Here is a 16,578-nt window from a genome sequence, read left to right as displayed (position 1 = left end):
AGCCGAAAGGACCACCGTCGGCGTCAACTTCCTCCCTGGAAGCTGCGAACGGGCGGCGGGGATGCCAGGAGGGCGACTCCTCCCGCTGACGCCCAGCACCGGCGCCACAAGCTCAGCCTGACGAGAACGAGACCAGGGAAAAGAAGCGACAGAGGAAGGAAGACGACGCTGTTGTGATGCCGGTGGTTGCCATGGATACGGACATCATCATAGGCCGGCGGCTGCGCGTGGCACACGACCTGCTGTGTTGGGGGTTAGGGTTCTGGAGGACCCGTGTCTCCGTGCCCCGCCCGCTTCGTACAGGTCAGGTGATTGGACGTTCGTCTCGGAGGCCGTTTTTACAAGAGGTCTGACTGACTGACTTCTTTCCTTCCTTCCTTCTTCCTTCTCGTCCCTTCTTTCCGTCCTGCCTCCTTGCCTTCCTCCTTGTTTTCCTTCCCCCTTCTCTTCCCTTCTTCCTTTCCCTACCTTCCTTTCTTCGTCCCTTCCAACCTTCTTTCCTTTCTCCCTTCCTCCTTTCCTTCTTTCATCCTTTCTTTCCTTCCTTGCTCCCTTCTCGGAAGACAGACCGATTGACCGTCGTCATCATCATCATCCTCGCATTCTCACGTCCTTCGTGAACGTGGCGTTCACACAGTGTTGCCATGGCAACAGGAAGCCCTCTTCTCTCCCCACGCACACACACACACACACACCATGCCTTTACCTAAAATTTGAACAACAACAACAACAACATACAAAAAGCCGTTTGGAAACTTCTTTCTTTTGTTTCTTCCTCTCAGGGACGGCACGGTGAACTGCCCCCCCGAGCTGCTCTACCCGCAGGCCGACGTGGCGGAGCGACCGGCGCGCGGCGACGACGAGGACGCGCCGGTCGAGGCCGCCAAACGCCTCGCCGAACGTCTCCATCGGCTGCACGGATTCACGAAATCTGACGTGGCGCCGCACCTCAGCAAGAAGTCAGTCTGCGTGCGCGTGCCGGCGTGTGTGTGTGTGCGCGCACTGATGTAACACGCGTGTGCGTGCGTGCTCGCTCGCAGCAACGAGTTCGGTCGGATGGTGGCAGAAGAATATCTCAGCAAGTTCGACTTCAACGGCCTCCCCGTCGACCAAGCGCTCAGGTTGGCCTAACAACGTGAGCTAAGAGTTGATTTCTTTCCGTGACAACACTCGTAACTCAAAACACTCCTATCTTGAATGATCTTTTCCCTTTGAAGTGAAGGAAATGCCATGAATCCATTCTCGCCCCCCCTCCCAAAAATCGTTTTTTATGAATTAGTTTTTCATGAGTAGTACTCTATAATATTGTACTTTACAGTATATAAACCTAGTCGAAACTACATGTTTACAATACAGTATATACAAATATTTATATATATATATATATATATATATATATATATTTATTTATTTATTTTTCCCCCTCACTGTCTGACATGAAATCAGACTAAACGTTTCCTGTTTTAGGTCAATTAGGATGACCAAAATGATTTGTATTTGCTAAATGTATTTTTTTTCAGCAATTTTTCCATCGTGACTTTGTTCAAAGTCAAAAGTTTACCTACATTTGTATTTGGTACCATGGCGTTGAAACTGTCTGACTTGAGTCAAACATTTTGGATCTCCTTCCACAAGCATCTTATGAAAGTTGGCAGGAATTTGGGCCCATTCCTCCCGACAGAACCGCTGTAAGTGAGCCAGGTTTGTAGGCCACCTCGCTCGCACGTGCCCCTCAATTTTGAATAGGACTGAGACGAGGGCCACTGCAAAACATTGAAGTCGCAGTTTGGCAGTGTGCTGCGGGTCAGACCCATTTGCGCCCAAGCGCCTGAACGTCCTGCCTGATATCTTGAGATGTTGCTTCAGTATTTCTCCCTCGTGTTCTTCCGTCGTGATGCCTTCTATTTTGTCAAGTGCACCAGTCCCTCCTGAAGCCAAACAACCTTACAACGTGACGCTACCAGCGCCGTATTTCATATTTGGGATGGTGTTCTCTGGCTTGCAAGGCTCCCTCTTTTCCCTCCAAACGTAACACTGCTCCTTATGGCCAAACAGTTCAATTAGAATTTTTTCAGACCACAGGACGTATTTCTCCCTGTGTGCATTTGCAAACTGTAATTTTTATTCCACACACCCCCCCCCCCCCCCTCCCCTCTCTCTCTGTATTGGCTTCTTCATGGCTCAATATGCACTTTTGGAACCAAAGAACATTTATCTCTCGGACACAGAAACCGGTTCCTTCCTGAGCGCCATGATGGCTGGACATTCCCACGCGGCACCTTCAGGCATCTGGAAATTGTACCCAAGGATGAACCAGACTTTCCCATGATGTCACACAACGATGCAATGTGTTTTAGGTGTGCCTAGTTCACAGATGTGGGGCGGTGCAATGCAGAAGTCAAGTGTCCGTCCTGCATCTAGAGGGTTGCCTGTTCGTATCCCTGACTGAATGCGTGTCGTTTTTGTGTCCCTGGGCGAGAATGCTGTTGGAACATCTCGGGTTAGTTTGAATGAAATAGAATGTATCAAAAAAAAAAAAAAAAAAAAATGAAACAGTTTGCGCATACAGTAATGATTTATTTCTTGCGGCTCCTGCCAATGTGTGCGACTTGGCCACTGGGGAGCGCTATAATACCATGCCAACGCAACGCAAAGGAAGAGTTTCACAACTACCGCAAGTGATCCAGTAAACTGCTCTACTATTCATCATTTTATAGAGGATACAAAATTAACCCTCTTTTTTGATTAATTGTCAGGACCGGGGTTCGAACCCCGCCTCTGTGGAGTTTGCGTGTTCTCCCCGTGCCTGCGTGGCTTTTCTCCGGGCACATCCCCAAAACATGCGTGCTCGGTTGATTGAAGACTCTAAATTGCCCGTAGGTGTGAATGTAAGTGCGAATGGTTGTTTGTTTGTATGTGCCCTGCGATCGGCTGGCGACCGGTTCGGGGCGTACCCCGCCTCTTGCCCGACGACAGCTGGGATGGGCTCCGGCACGCCCGCGACCCGCGTGAGGAGAAGCGGCTCAGAAAATGGATGCATGGTTGGATTCTTTGTCACATCAAATGGTTTCTATGTGCAAGTTTGAACTTGACTTCCTGTTTTAAGCTTGTAGCCTTTTATTTTGAAGGGTACACACCGGAACTCAGCCTTTTGGCACGAAAAGTAACTTCACACGGCACCAGTGAATGTATTTCTTTATTTAATGGATGGAACCAAATGCTATAAAACGTTCTTTACCCACCGATGAGGCACAAGGTCAGTGTTTGTGATACTGCGAGACGTTGATGTGAATTTTGTCCCAATTCATTGGGATGTAAAGCTCCTACTGTGAAGTTTTCGCTCAATGTTATGCTTTTTTTTTTTTTTTTTCTATCATCGGCTTTTACAATAGTTTGAGGACTAAAACGCTAAAAACCATCAGTGCAAAAGTGCAACCGACCTTTTAACTTGTTAGCTGCCTCAACGTTAGCGTAGACCTATTTGATTGTGTCACTCACCCAATTTGACTTGACCGAAGCTCCGCGCGGTGCAGGCTGAGGCTCGGAGCGGGAGGGAGCGCGTCAGACTTCTACACATTGCGAAAGCCTCCTCTGCACAAAATTGAACAATTAGAACAATTGAACCTAAAATGATCTAATTAGTTTACAGATGTAAATGTTATATGTATTAAGCGACGGAGTGATGTTAGGGATTACAGTATGTCACAACCCAGAATGAACTAACTTCCAATTCAGAAATGGCCAATAAAAACAGAAAAATATTGTACTTCATATTTTCCTGTAGGATGCATTTGGGATTAGCCTTGGAAGTTGGTCATCGTGAAAAATGAAGCGAAACAGACGATGATTGTCGTCAAATTCTTTTCCAGAATGACAGCGCTTAAAGAGGAGGATGCAATTCATGTGGCACAGCTTGAAGCTGGCATCGGGTGCAGGCGGAGGCCGGAACAAAAAGCAAAGAAACGAGGCAAATTTCATTTGAATCTTAAATTTTTTAAAAATCAACATGGACTTGAGCAGTGGAAAGAAATGTTTTTCTGCATGAAGAAAATTGTCTATTTTTTCCTTATTGTACTCTTCATAGTCTTCCAGATTGCTTAATTGATTTGTTAAAATAAAAAAAAAAATTCTCTGCGTAAGCCCCAGGGATTCCCCCAGACACCCCTACAAGTTTTTATTTTTTGGGGGTGGCTTTTTTAAATTAATTATTTTTAAAAAAAATTGGGGGTCTGTCAACTTTTTCATGCCTTTGGTGTTTGTATGTCTGAGTGGGACAAAAAGTCATTTGTTCAAAATTCTATTGAATGATCTCTCTTTTTATAAACTACAATATTATGGAATGCTGTTTTTCCTCATTAAAATACACAACGATTTTCGTTTTTCTTTCGAGGGGTGCTGCACAAATTGATGGCATTTCCATTCATTTCAAAGGGGAAGATGACGTGAGATACGATACGATAGTTTGAGCTACGAGCGTGGTCACGGAACGAATTAAACTCCTATCTGACAGCATCACATACTTACACTGTTGTAAAAAGTATTTGTTCCCTTCTCCAATTCTTATTTTTGGGTATTGTTCCCCACTTTAATGTTTGAGCTCATCAAACAAAAGGTAAATATCAGACAAAGATAACCCAAATACAGATAAAATGAAAGTTTTAAATTATGATTTTATTTATCAAGAAAAACAACTATTCAAAGCAACCTGTCCCTGTGTTAAAAAAAAAAAAAAAAAAAAAAAAGAAAAAGGAAAGGAATGCCCCCAACCCGTTGTTGAATCATGAATTAACTGGCTAATCACATTTTTTTGGGTTTTGGTTCATTTTCACTGAGCACACCCAACCCTCATTGCCTCCAGACCTTTTCAATCAAGAAATCAGGTAAATAGAACCTGTTTGACCAAATAAAGTCAGCCAAAAGATATCCAAAAGCTGCAAGAAAATGCCACGATCCGAAGAAATTCAAGAACAGACGAGAAATAAAGTCACTGACATCTATCGTTCTGGAAAGGCTTACAAAGCCTTTCCAGAATGGACTCCAGCGAATCACGGTGAGAGCGGTTAACCACAAAAGAAGAAAACATTGAACGGTGGGGAACCTTCCCTCGAGAGGCCCATCGCCTCAACCAGATGGTCACAAAGGAACCCAGGACAACATCCACAGAGCTGCAGGCCTCCGTTGCCTCACTTAAGGTCAGTGCTCATGACTCAACAACAAGGAAGAGACTGGGCAAAGATGGCATCCATGGCAGAGTTCCAAGGCCAAAACCACTGCTTACCAAGACTTTTGGGAGAATATTCTATGGACTGACGAGACCGAAGTTAAACGTTTTAGAAGGTTTGTGTCTTGTTTCATGTGGCATAAATGACCGTATTTTCACGACCGTAAAAGTCTTAAATTTTCTCCAAAATGGCTTATAATGCGGCGCGCCTTATGTGTGCGCCGACTTCCAAAATCTGTAAATGTTGTTGTGTGATGAGGGCGCCGCCCGACTGACTGGGACCATTTCCTGCCGACACGCTGCCCATATAGAGGAAAGGCGGACGTGACTGAGGACAGCATGCGGACGTTAAAGGGGGGGGGAGGGTGCGCGTGAAAGAGGACGCTAAAGGCACGCCCCCAGTAGGTATATATTGGCTAAGGACCCCCGAAAATGGCACCTTCCAAGAGACACGAAGCACAGTTACAGACCCGCTTGCTCGGTAGGCAGACTGCATGGGGTCCAGCGGTGGTCCTGCGACGCTCTTGAGGTGGTCCGGCATGAGGCGTTCCGAGGACTTTATGACCACAGATGCCAGGGCAACAAGCCGGTAATCGTTCCGACCCGAAATTGCAGGTTTCTTTCGTTCTTTTCTTTTGCCTCGCGTCAGTAAGTGGCGTCGCGTTGCCAAAGACCAACGAAAAGGACAAGACAATACTAGCGCGCGTTACCGAGGCGACCGTGAGTCTCAACGCCATCTGGAAGAAGCAAATACTTTTCACGGCACTCAATACTGTTGTACATCTACACGTATATGTAGCGTCCACGTATACTGCCCTACATCTCCATGTGATGACGTCATCTCGTCCTTCCAGAACCTTCCTCAGCAAGTTCACGTTGGTGGGAGAAAGTCAGGAGCGAGAGCGAGTCCTCGCTCACTTTTCCAGAAGATACGTGCGCTGTAACCCCGACAGCCAAGCTGCCGAAGGTACACGCAAGCACCGCTACACACGCGCGCGCGCGCACACACACACACACACACACACGCGCACGCGCACGTCATGTTGTTGTCGTCTTCCCCCAGACAGCGTCCACACGCTGACTTGTGCGCTGATGCTGTTGAATGTTGATCTCCATGGAAACGTGAGTGTTACTGACAGCTTTCCCTTGTGGAGACATGTTGGGAACAAGTGTCCTTATGTGTGTCTTCAGAATGTTGGGAAGAAGATGTCCTGCAGCCAGTTCATCTCCAACCTCGAAGGGCCTCAATGGTGGAAAAGACTTTCCCAAAGATATGCTGAAGGTAAAAACACTCACTGTGTTGTCCAATCACAGCACAACAATGGGAATCACACACACACACACACACACACACACACACACGCACACGCACACGCACACGCGCGCGCGAGGTATGTACACTTTTAGAGGGAGAGCCATCATCGTTAGCCATGAGCACAGGTGGCGCTACACTATTCAAGCGCTCCCCTTCAGCAACGTATCCCTAATATTGTGACCCGGTCTTGAGGAAAACCTGTCACGACGATGCAACCCCCACACCCGCCCCCGCCCGCAATACTTTGCACTTGCAGTGACTTTCCCCGCTCGTCCGGCACGACTGACAGCCGGGGGGAGAGTGAGGGGGCGGGCCGCGGCGGCCGTCCGTGTGCCGTGATTGGTTGCAGCTGTTGAGAGAAAATGCGCAGTGAGAGAGAAGCGCAGCGAGGAAGCCGAGAGAGCATCTCTCTTGGAGAGCGCCGGAGGAGGAAGAGGAACGCTTTCCTGCAGGAGGAAGGTTTGAGGAGGGGAGAATTTTGTTGACGTTTTCGAGATCCGGACTGACGCCCGTCAACGAGGACGTTGTCGCTTCATTGGACAGACTGCCACAGGTGACCACGCCCACCTCATCGTCTGCTTCTCGCCCTCGGGAAGGATCCTAGACGACATCCGACCACCTGAGGGTGCCGTCTTTTTTAAATTTTCAATTATTTGAAATTGTTTAACCGGGAAAGCCTCATTGAAATTAAAAAACTCCTTTCCAAGAGCGCCAACAAGTAGTCTTCATCCGACCGCTCGAGGGCGCCGTTATCTTCCGACCACCTGAGGGTGACGAGGAGGACAAACGGCACAGCTGACATCTCATCGCCACTTCCTGTGTGAAGCTTTCAGACTCCAAATGTCTTCGTAGAACTTCCTAGAAGTCCGCATCACATTTGGAGGTCATTTGGAGGTTGTTGGCTTCAAGTGAAAGTCAGACGAGCCCCCCACCCGACCCCCGTCCCCCTCCCCCCCTTCATCATCGTTCCATGGGATTCAAAGGGACATGATCGGCGTTAACAGCATCCAGTCGGCGGGCCGACTGCGTTTGCGCTCGTCCGGTTCGCTGCGGAGCGCTCGCGATTCCAGGGACCCGGAATCTTTCCGGTGCTCCAGGACGCCGCGATCTCGATCGCTCAAGCCGCTCGCCTTCCCCGATCTGCTGGGACAAACGCAGGAGGAGGCGCCCAGGAACGCCAAGCGCAAGAAGAAGAAGAACAACAAGAAGAAGGAGAAGAACGAGAGGAAGAAGGAGAAGGTACAACAGGATTTCATTTACTGTCGCGCGTTCCCGCTTGGCGAGTTGCGGGGGTCGCCAATGGAAGTCAGGACACATGTAGACAAACACACATTCCCACTAGGACACCGCACTGCCTCGGAAGACATCTGGTTTCAAAGAAACGTCTACGGGACAGTTGCGCCGGTCGACATTATGGGATGTCGTTTGGTGGCATTATAACGCTAAGCTAACTTGTCTTTGTTTGCAGATGTTGTACACGTCCATCAGGAACGACAAACTCCAGTGGCCCATGTGAGTTTCTTACGCAAGCTTCTGTTGCCATGGTAACCATGCCCTGCCATCACTGGACCGGTCGGGACGGAGGATAATGTGTTTTTTTTTTGGGGGGGGGGGCTCCAGTGACGAGGAGGAGGAGTTCAGGACGTCTACATCGGCATTGGCCGATGGCCGAACAGACTCCGCCTCCTACACCATGAAGCGAGCGGGGATCGGCCGGAACCACCTGGCGGGCGACGGCGATCTATACAAGAGCGGATTCCTGGTGCGCAAAGTCCACGCCGACGCCGATGGGAAGAAAAGTACGATATCCGTTGATCATGTGACTTCCTTTACCAGTTGATCATGTGATCTCCTTTGAACGTTACTACTTCCTGTGCCATTGTTGTCAATCCTTCCCTACTCCCCAGTCAATATATGTGGATTTTTATAATGTGGACCAACATAGTTCCACTCGACTAAAAAAAACACATACAGTGGAAACCAGAAATTTACATGCACTCTAGTGTGTATATATATATTTAAGAACATAATAACAAACTCTCTTCCCCCCCACCCCCACCCCCCCATGTCCAGCATGAAATGATACTAAACTATTCCTCTTTTCCTGTGGTCTGAGGAAACTCTAATTGAACTGTTTGGCCATAATGAGCATTGTTACATTTGGAGGAAAAAGAAGGAAGCTTGCAAACCTGAGAACACCATCCCAACTGTAAAATACGGGTGCGGCAGCATCATGTCGTGGGGTTGTTTTGCTAAAGGAAGGACTTTTGCACTTGAAAAAATAGATGGCATTGTGAGAAAACAATGTGATATGGAAATCCTGAAGCAACATCTCAACATATCAGTCAGGATGTTCAGGCACTTGGGCGGAAAATGGGTCTTCCAAACGGACAATGACCCAAAGCAGACTGCCAAACTGCTTCCCAAGTGGCTTAAGGATAACAAAGTCGACGTTTTGGAGTGGCCCTGATCTGAATCCTATTGAAAATTGATGGGCATGTGCAAGCAAGGCGGCCTACAATCTCGTACCAAATACTAATGAACTGTAGGTAAACGTGTGATTTAAAAGAAAAACAAATCCTCCCATTATTCTGGCATTCGTAAATATAAATAATTCTGGTAATCCTAGTGAACCTAAAAGAGGAAAAGTTTCGTCTTTTTTTGTGTCAGTGACAAACACTCTTTTTATATAGTGTATGTAAACATCTGGTTCCAAGTGAATTCGCAGTCGTTTGCACAATCATTCTGGCAAGTTCCCAGAAAATCGACTAAAAATCTCTCCTCCCGAATCTCTATGCGGCGGTGCCTTGAGATGCGAGTTTTCCGAGATACGAGCCGTCGATCGGACAATTTTTTGCTTTGCCTTGCTAGCTAAATTTGAAATACTATTACGAGCGCTGTATGGTGTCAGTGAACTCACCTCAACTCACTAAACAACAACTCTTTTTGGAACAATATTTACCATACAATTGGTAAATATTGTTCCAAAAAGAGGCTTCAAGCTGTTTAATGCCACTCCCAGTTGAAGTTTACCATCACACTCGACATAAAACAACCACATCACTTTGCCTTTGGAACGTCTGCTAGCTTAATGCTAACACATGACGGGAAAGGTCATAGACGGGCTAACTAATAGCGTCAGCTTTAAGGCACGGTTATTTCAACACGAACGCTGTGTGCCGCCAGGTCAACGTTGCGCATGACAATCTGTTCTCAGTTACCTGGAGAAATGAAATGACTTTTGGGCTGCTGCGAGAAAGGACGACATCAAAAGTTTTGGGATGAACGGCGCCATCTCAACGGGGAGGAGGATTTGAGTTATGAGCGTGCTCACGGAACAAATTCAACTTGTATCTCAAAGGAGCGCTTGACAGTGGACACGCACAAATTGGGCTCGCGTTCCTCTGAAACATTCCAGAAACCTGTTAGCCTGTTAGCTCGATGGTGCATCCGTTTTCTGAGCCGCTTCTCCTCACGCGGGTCGCGGGCGCGCCGGAGCCTATCCCAGCTATCGTCAGGCAGGAGGCGGGGTACGCCCTGAACCGGTCGCCAGCCGATCGCAGGGCACATAGAAACAAACGACCATTCGCGCACACATTCACACCTACGGGCAATTTAAGTCTTCAATTGACCTACCGTCCATGTTTTTGGGACGTGGGAGGAAAACCGGAGCGCCCGGAGAAAAGCCACCCAGGCACGGGGAGAACATGCAAACTCCACACAGGCGGGGCCGGATTTGAACCCGGGCCCTCGGAACCGTGAGGGACAAGTGCTAACCGGTCGTCCGCTGTGCCGCATTGACCATTAAGCTCGATCGAAGATGAACAAATTGACCGTTGGCTGTCGACCAGTCCTCGGCTTGTCTATATGTGCCCTGAGATTGGCTGGCGACCAGTCCAGGGCGCCCCCTACAGCCCCCTGAGGACGAGCACTAAACGATGTAAAGAAACTAACATTATCTGGCTGGCAGTACATTGAGTTCACACGTCCGCCATCTTTTGTGTGGCAGCGGCGCGCGGCAAGCGAGGCTGGAAGTCGTTCTACGCCACGTTGAAGGGTCGCGTGCTGTACCTGCAGAAGGTAAGGAAAAAGGTAGAGCGCCCCCTAGAGGCCGTGGCGATCAAATAGTTGTGAATCCATTATTGTACCAATTGGAAGACAAATTTATTGTAAATATTTTCCCCTTGATTAACCTCTTGTTATTGTTTATTTGGTCTTGTTGAATGAAGAAACAAAACAAACCTTCTTGAAAGCGCGAGTGACTTCTTGGGTCCTGAGTCATGCGAACAAAGCGCGACTAGTTCCAAATGCATTTGGGAGGCTACGCCTGCAAATATTGTAAATGTTTTGGATTTGATGGATTTGATGATAATATGCGCCTGCATGATTCTCAGGTGTGCGTCAAAAATAGATCCATGTGTAACATTACACATTTCATATCGTATTGGAACGAAAGGACAACTTTTCGCAATGCCTATCGAGTGGCCTACGTTTCGACAATATGCGATCATATTTTCATTTTCCTGATTTCATTTATCGATTTTGTTTGTTTTTTGGGCGGGGGTGCGCGCGTTATACACGAGACATTCCGGCCGCTGTCGATGACTCGTTGCGGCCGGAACGTCGGCTGACGCGGTCTGCTCCGACTGTGATCGGCAGGACGAGTACGGCGCGGAGCGTCCGCTGACGGAGGACGACGTGAAGAACGCCGTGTCGGTGCATCACGCGCTGGCCATGAGGGCCGCCGACTACGCAAAGCGGCCCAACGTCTTCTACCTGCGCACCGCCGACTGGAGGGTCTTCCTCATGCAGGCGCCGTAAGTGAGCCGCTCGATCGACGCGAGCCAAACGTTTGACACCGACAAAAAAAAAAAAAAATCGTGGCCAACATTAAAATACTGTAGCGTAGTAGGCCCAAGTGTTCATCAAACAAAGACAGAGGAAGAAGTACACGACCAGGCAAACGTGTTTCCAAACGTTTGACAGGTTTGTAAGCCACTGTAACGTTCGGCATCATTTGAACGTGAGCGCTGCAGCTTAAAAATGGGAAAATCAAAATCCTGACTCTTTCAAATGTATTGCGCATAAAATTAAAAACCGCCTCAATAGAGGTTTAGAAAACAAAGCGCTCTTCGTGCCAATGTATTGTACAATAACGCAACTGTACTTAGCCAGGCATTTTTGGACGCCGAATACCGCAAGTGGTACGGTTAACGTCTTTGGAGAATTTCTGCGCTATCTGATACGACAGCAGGGGGAGGCGAAGTGTGGGTTGGGGGGTTTTAGTCATATGTTTAATTTTTTGATAACAGTCAAGGAAGTGTCATTGAATTATAAATACAGTGGACCCCTGCCTCGTCGCAGTTCGGCACCCACGGATTCACCGAGTAGGCCAATTATTATTATTTTTTTTTCCTTTTTCTTTTTTGGGGGGGGCAACCCTGAAATGACTTATTGGTGGTTTATCCCTGCTTCGTCGAGAATATTTGGGGTTTAAGAAACGTTCTTTTTTTTGTCAACGCACTCGGAGCGGCCGTCGCTTTGGATTTCCGGGCCCGGTCCCGCCGAGGGCCGCCGCAATACGATTGCTTTTCACTCGGGGCACGGCCGTTCTTTTGCGTGTACTGAATCGCTAAATCGGTTGGTTCCAATGATTCATTCAAAAGATTCGTTTACCAAATGGTTCAGTTGTTTTTCACAGAATCATTCAAATGCTTGCTCATTGAGTTCATGACTCATCCCCGAGGTTCACGCTCGCTCGACACGTTTCCTCGGGACGATGCGGATTGCGAACTAATAAAGGCGGGGAGATTAAAAAAGCAAAAAGCTCAATTCTCACCCACCTAACCGTCTCGGCACGTTCTCCGACACCCGGCCGGCTTCAGATGCGACTCGCTAAGATGCGTGCGGCGAGCTCAGCGACCGTACGTAACCTTCCGCACCCCCTCAGGTCCAATCAGGTCAGGCGCCCGCCGCCCGCCGCCCGGCGAGACTTGTCTGCATTCCACCGCGGTGGACAGCGTCGCTGACACCAGCGCCCGGCCTTCCTGCTCACCCGCCTTATTGTTTTTGTCATCTGATTGGCGCGAAGCGTCTTTGTGTCTTGAGACGCGCGACATGTTGAATGTATTATTGTTGTTATTATTACTATTAAACACAAAGCTTTCATCATCGCATTAGAGACACACAGGGGTTGATGCTTGTGTACATATACATTTAGTATTTATTGAAATTTCGTTTTGTTTTCATGTCCTTGACTGACTCGACATTTGCCGTCCGCGTGGAGAAACCGATGCTAGCGAAAGCTACGTCCGTGAGGACGAACGGTTAAAATCACTCGTGAGTACGTTCGGTGTAAAATATGTCGTTCCTCGTGCGAACGAATCACTCGTGGTACGAGTTCGCAGTGAACTTTCACCCGAGTCACTCATGGCAGAACAGTCCACTCTCCTTGGCGGATCGCAAACGAAGAAGTTCGACGAACGGCTCCGTTACGGCCGACGGTCCGTTCGGTTCGGGTCGGCCGCCTGACGCCGGATGCTCGTTGGTCTTTCGCCAAAGATTCAGAAGTGAGTGACGCAACGCTGCGACAGTTTTGTTTCTGCTCCCTGCAGACGGAGTTGTGGAACTCTTTGCACATTTATGAAAAAGCTGAAATATCACACAGCCATAAGACTTCAGAGCCTTTGCTGTGACACTCATATATTTGTCCATTTCTTCTGATCGTCCGTGAGATGGTTCTGCACCTTCATTGGAGTCCAGCTGTGTTTGATTAGACTCGATTAGGAAAGCCACACCCCTGTCTACATAAGACCTTACAGCTCACAGTGCATGTCAGAGCAAATGAGAGTCATGAGGTCAAAGGAACTGCCTGAAGAGCTCAGAGACCGAATTGTGGCGAGGCACAGATCTGGCCAAGGTTACAAATAAAATGTCTGCTGCACTTCAGGTTCCTAAGAGCTCAGCGGCCTCCGTCGTCCTGAAACGGAAGACGTTTGGGACGACCGGAACCCTTCCTAGCGCCGGCCGTGCGGCCAAACTGAGCCATCGGGGGAGAAGAGCCTCGGTGAGAGAGGTCAAGAAGAACCCAACGATCACTGCGGTCGGGAGATGGGAGAAAGTTCTAGAACGTCAGCCATCGCTGCAGCCCTCCCTCCACCAGTCGGGGCTTTATGGCAGAGTGGCCCGACGGAAGGAAGCCTCTCCTCAGTGCCAGACACGTGGGCGCATGTTGAGCTAATGACGAATGTCCACAATTTCGACAATATGACAAATATAAAGACCATGAAGAAGTTCAACATTGTAAAGATGAAATTGTCCGCAAGTCATTGTTCTTCGAAAAGTCAATGTTCATTTCTGTGTTCAAAAGTGGAACTAGGGATCGTACCTTTTCAAAATCTCGGACAAATTTGGAAAAATATGTCACGTTTGAGAGTATGGCAGAGTGGCACGTGACCAGAAAGAGCCAATCATAAGCATCGGTTTTACGAGGAGGAAGCGGAGGGAAAAAAACAACCTAAAACTGTAATCATGCAAATTTCCGAAAGCAACTGTAATTGAAAGACGCATTTTCGGATTACAATGACGAATGAAATGATGTCATCTGGTCACATGGTATTCAGTTTCCCCCCCGACGGCGCTCACGAAAGATGCGGCACGGTGGCGTTTGCGTTGGGCCTCGACGACGCCGACACGCGCCCGCCTCTGACCTCCCTCTCTCTCTCTCTCTCTCCTGTCAGGTCGAGCGACGACATGCGCTCGTGGATCACACGCATCAACGTGGTGGCGGCCACGTTCTCGGCGCCGCCCTTCCCGGCCGCCGTCGGCTCTCAGAAGCGCTTCAGTCGCCCCCTGCTGCCGGGATCCGGAACCAAACTGTCGCAGGTCGCTTGCACACACACTCGCGCGCTTTCTCTCCGTAAGCATTTTTGTAGGACGTGGCCAGCCGCCGTCGGGCGCTTTGTATTGTGCGGTGCCCAACGAAGCGTGGCACACGGGCCGGGCCGCCCGCGACCTCGCCGTACGCCGTACGGCGGCGTCGACGCTTTGTTTTGTGCGACAGGAAGAGCAGGCCGCCTCTCACGAGGCTCGCTTCCGGGCGGCGTCCTCCGAGTTGGACGAGCTGGTCGGCGGCGCGGCGGAACGCAAGGTCAAAGGTCGCGAGCCGGACGAGCAGAAAGCGCGACGCGAGTACCTGGAGTTCGAGGTAGGCGCGTGCTCAAACATTTCGGATCTACGGAGCCCGCCCGCGCGTGACAAACGGGAAAAGGAACAAAACATAAAAGCTGCTAATTGCGGCCACGCATGAAATCATATTCATATAGTCACTATATTATAGTGCAATGCATAACAGTGAAGTCAAAGTATTTCTAATTGAGCTGTTTTGGTTTTTTTTTAATGCTGCCTTAGTTTTCCCGAGGTAAATGTCTCCCATGCTGGAACTATTTCCAAAGTAATTGATGATTTCAAATTTTTGACATACAGTAAATACCGGTTGCCAGCCAATCGCAGGGCACGCATACAAACAAACGACCGTTCGCACTCACATTCGCACCTACGGACAATTTAGAGTCGTCAATCGACCGAGCACGCGTGTTTTTGGGATGCGGGAGGAAAGCGGAGCGCCCGGAGAAAAGCCACGCAGGCACGGGGAGAACACGCAAACTCCACACAGGCGGGGCCGGGGATCGAACCCGGGTCCTCAGAACTGTGAGGCGGACGCTCTAACCGGTCGCCCGCCCAGAAAAATATTGTACTTCGTATTTTCCCGGAGGATGCATTTGGGATTAGCCTTTGAAGTTGGTAATCGTGAAAAATGAGGTGAAACGGACAACGATTGTAGTCAATTGTTTTCCAGAATGAGCGCGCTTAAAGAGGAGGATGCAACTTCATGTGGCACAGCTTGAAGCTGGCGGAGATGGGCCTGGCGCAAGTTTCATTTGAATCTGAAATTTGGACTTGAGCGTTTGAAGAAAATGTGTTGATTTCGGCTAATTGTACTCTTCAGTCCTCCAGATTGCTTAATTTATGTTAAAATCACAAAGATTCTCTGCAGGGGTGAGGGGGATCCCCCAGACCCCCTACAATGTTTTTTTTTTTCTTCATCCCCTTTTTCATGCCTTTAGCATCTTCACAAAACGTGTTGCAACTCATCAAGCTTCATTTTGCACACCTAACAGTAAAAACATTTTGGCTTGAAAAGTATGACTTTGGAACCCTTTTTCTCATTTTGTTATCTAAAGGTGCACCCCATTTTCTTGTTCCAGGTAGTTTAGTTCCTATGTTGCATTCATCTGATTCCATGGCAGAAAGACTAATTATTCATCTCATGTTATCGAGGATATATTGTGTGGACTGAATTGTAATTTGCAGATAAATTGATGATTATGGTGAAATGTTAAATGAAAGGATGTGAGACAAGTAACAGTCTAACAAAAGAGAATTGCAAAAGAAGAAACAATTCTGACTTGATGAATGACAAATGGCTATCATGAACAAAAGTCATACAAGTCAAATGAATTGGATTGCGCAACGGAACGCAGCGGGCCATGTCTTTACCGTTGTTGATCAAATGCAATGAAATATGGCGAAGCGTTTCGTTCCTCATCACGAGACGTCTCTTCCCGCCCAGAAAACGCGTTACGGCACGTACGCCGTGCTGCTGCGTGCCAAGATGTCCGCCGGCGAGGAGGACTCGGCCGCCTTCGAGGCGCGACTCTTCGAGGGCGACGGCGGCCCGCGGAGGGCGCGCTCCGGCCCCTCGCCGCCACGGGAAGCGGACGGCAAGGAGAAGACGCGCGTCGGCCAAAGTTTAAAGGTCGCCTCCTCGCATCTGCTCTGCGACGGCGCCGCCAAACGAGGAGGAGGAGAGAAGAAGAACTCTCCGTCCGCACAGGAAGTGGCGCCGTGAGCACAGCGTCACGGGAAAAGGACGCGTGGAAGACTTTGACGCCAGCACTTTTAGGTACTCTCTCTTCTTTCTCTCTCCTCATCTGACACTGTTGCCACGGCGACAGGCGTGCGGCAACATGGCCACAGCGCG

The 16,578-nt window shown here is 48.9% G+C and overlaps 1 protein-coding gene across 1 annotated transcript in view; it reads left to right on the top strand.

Annotated features, from left to right (window-relative positions):
• Positions 1-16,529, top strand: part of psda (pleckstrin and Sec7 domain containing a) — a 36,264-nt gene extending 19,735 nt beyond the window's left edge. Inside the window, 13 exon segments of the mRNA XM_061689558.1 lie at positions 783-959; positions 1,041-1,121; positions 6,076-6,188; positions 6,285-6,343; positions 6,413-6,460; positions 6,462-6,503; positions 8,005-8,048; positions 8,157-8,335; positions 10,546-10,616; positions 11,196-11,353; positions 14,276-14,420; positions 14,599-14,742; positions 16,168-16,529. Of these exon segments, the coding sequence (XP_061545542.1) occupies positions 783-959; positions 1,041-1,121; positions 6,076-6,188; positions 6,285-6,343; positions 6,413-6,460; positions 6,462-6,503; positions 8,005-8,048; positions 8,157-8,335; positions 10,546-10,616; positions 11,196-11,353; positions 14,276-14,420; positions 14,599-14,742; positions 16,168-16,446 (1,540 nt within the window). The 3' untranslated portion in view covers positions 16,447-16,529.
• The last annotated feature ends 49 nt before the right edge of the window (positions 16,530-16,578 follow it).

This window comes from Phycodurus eques, chromosome 11 (assembly GCF_024500275.1).
Source record: "Phycodurus eques isolate BA_2022a chromosome 11, UOR_Pequ_1.1, whole genome shotgun sequence".
In the NCBI taxonomy this organism is placed as follows: Eukaryota; Metazoa; Chordata; class Actinopteri; order Syngnathiformes; family Syngnathidae; genus Phycodurus; species Phycodurus eques.
The sequence above is the reverse complement of the archived record's forward strand: the minus strand, read 5'-3'. Positions and strand labels throughout refer to the sequence as shown.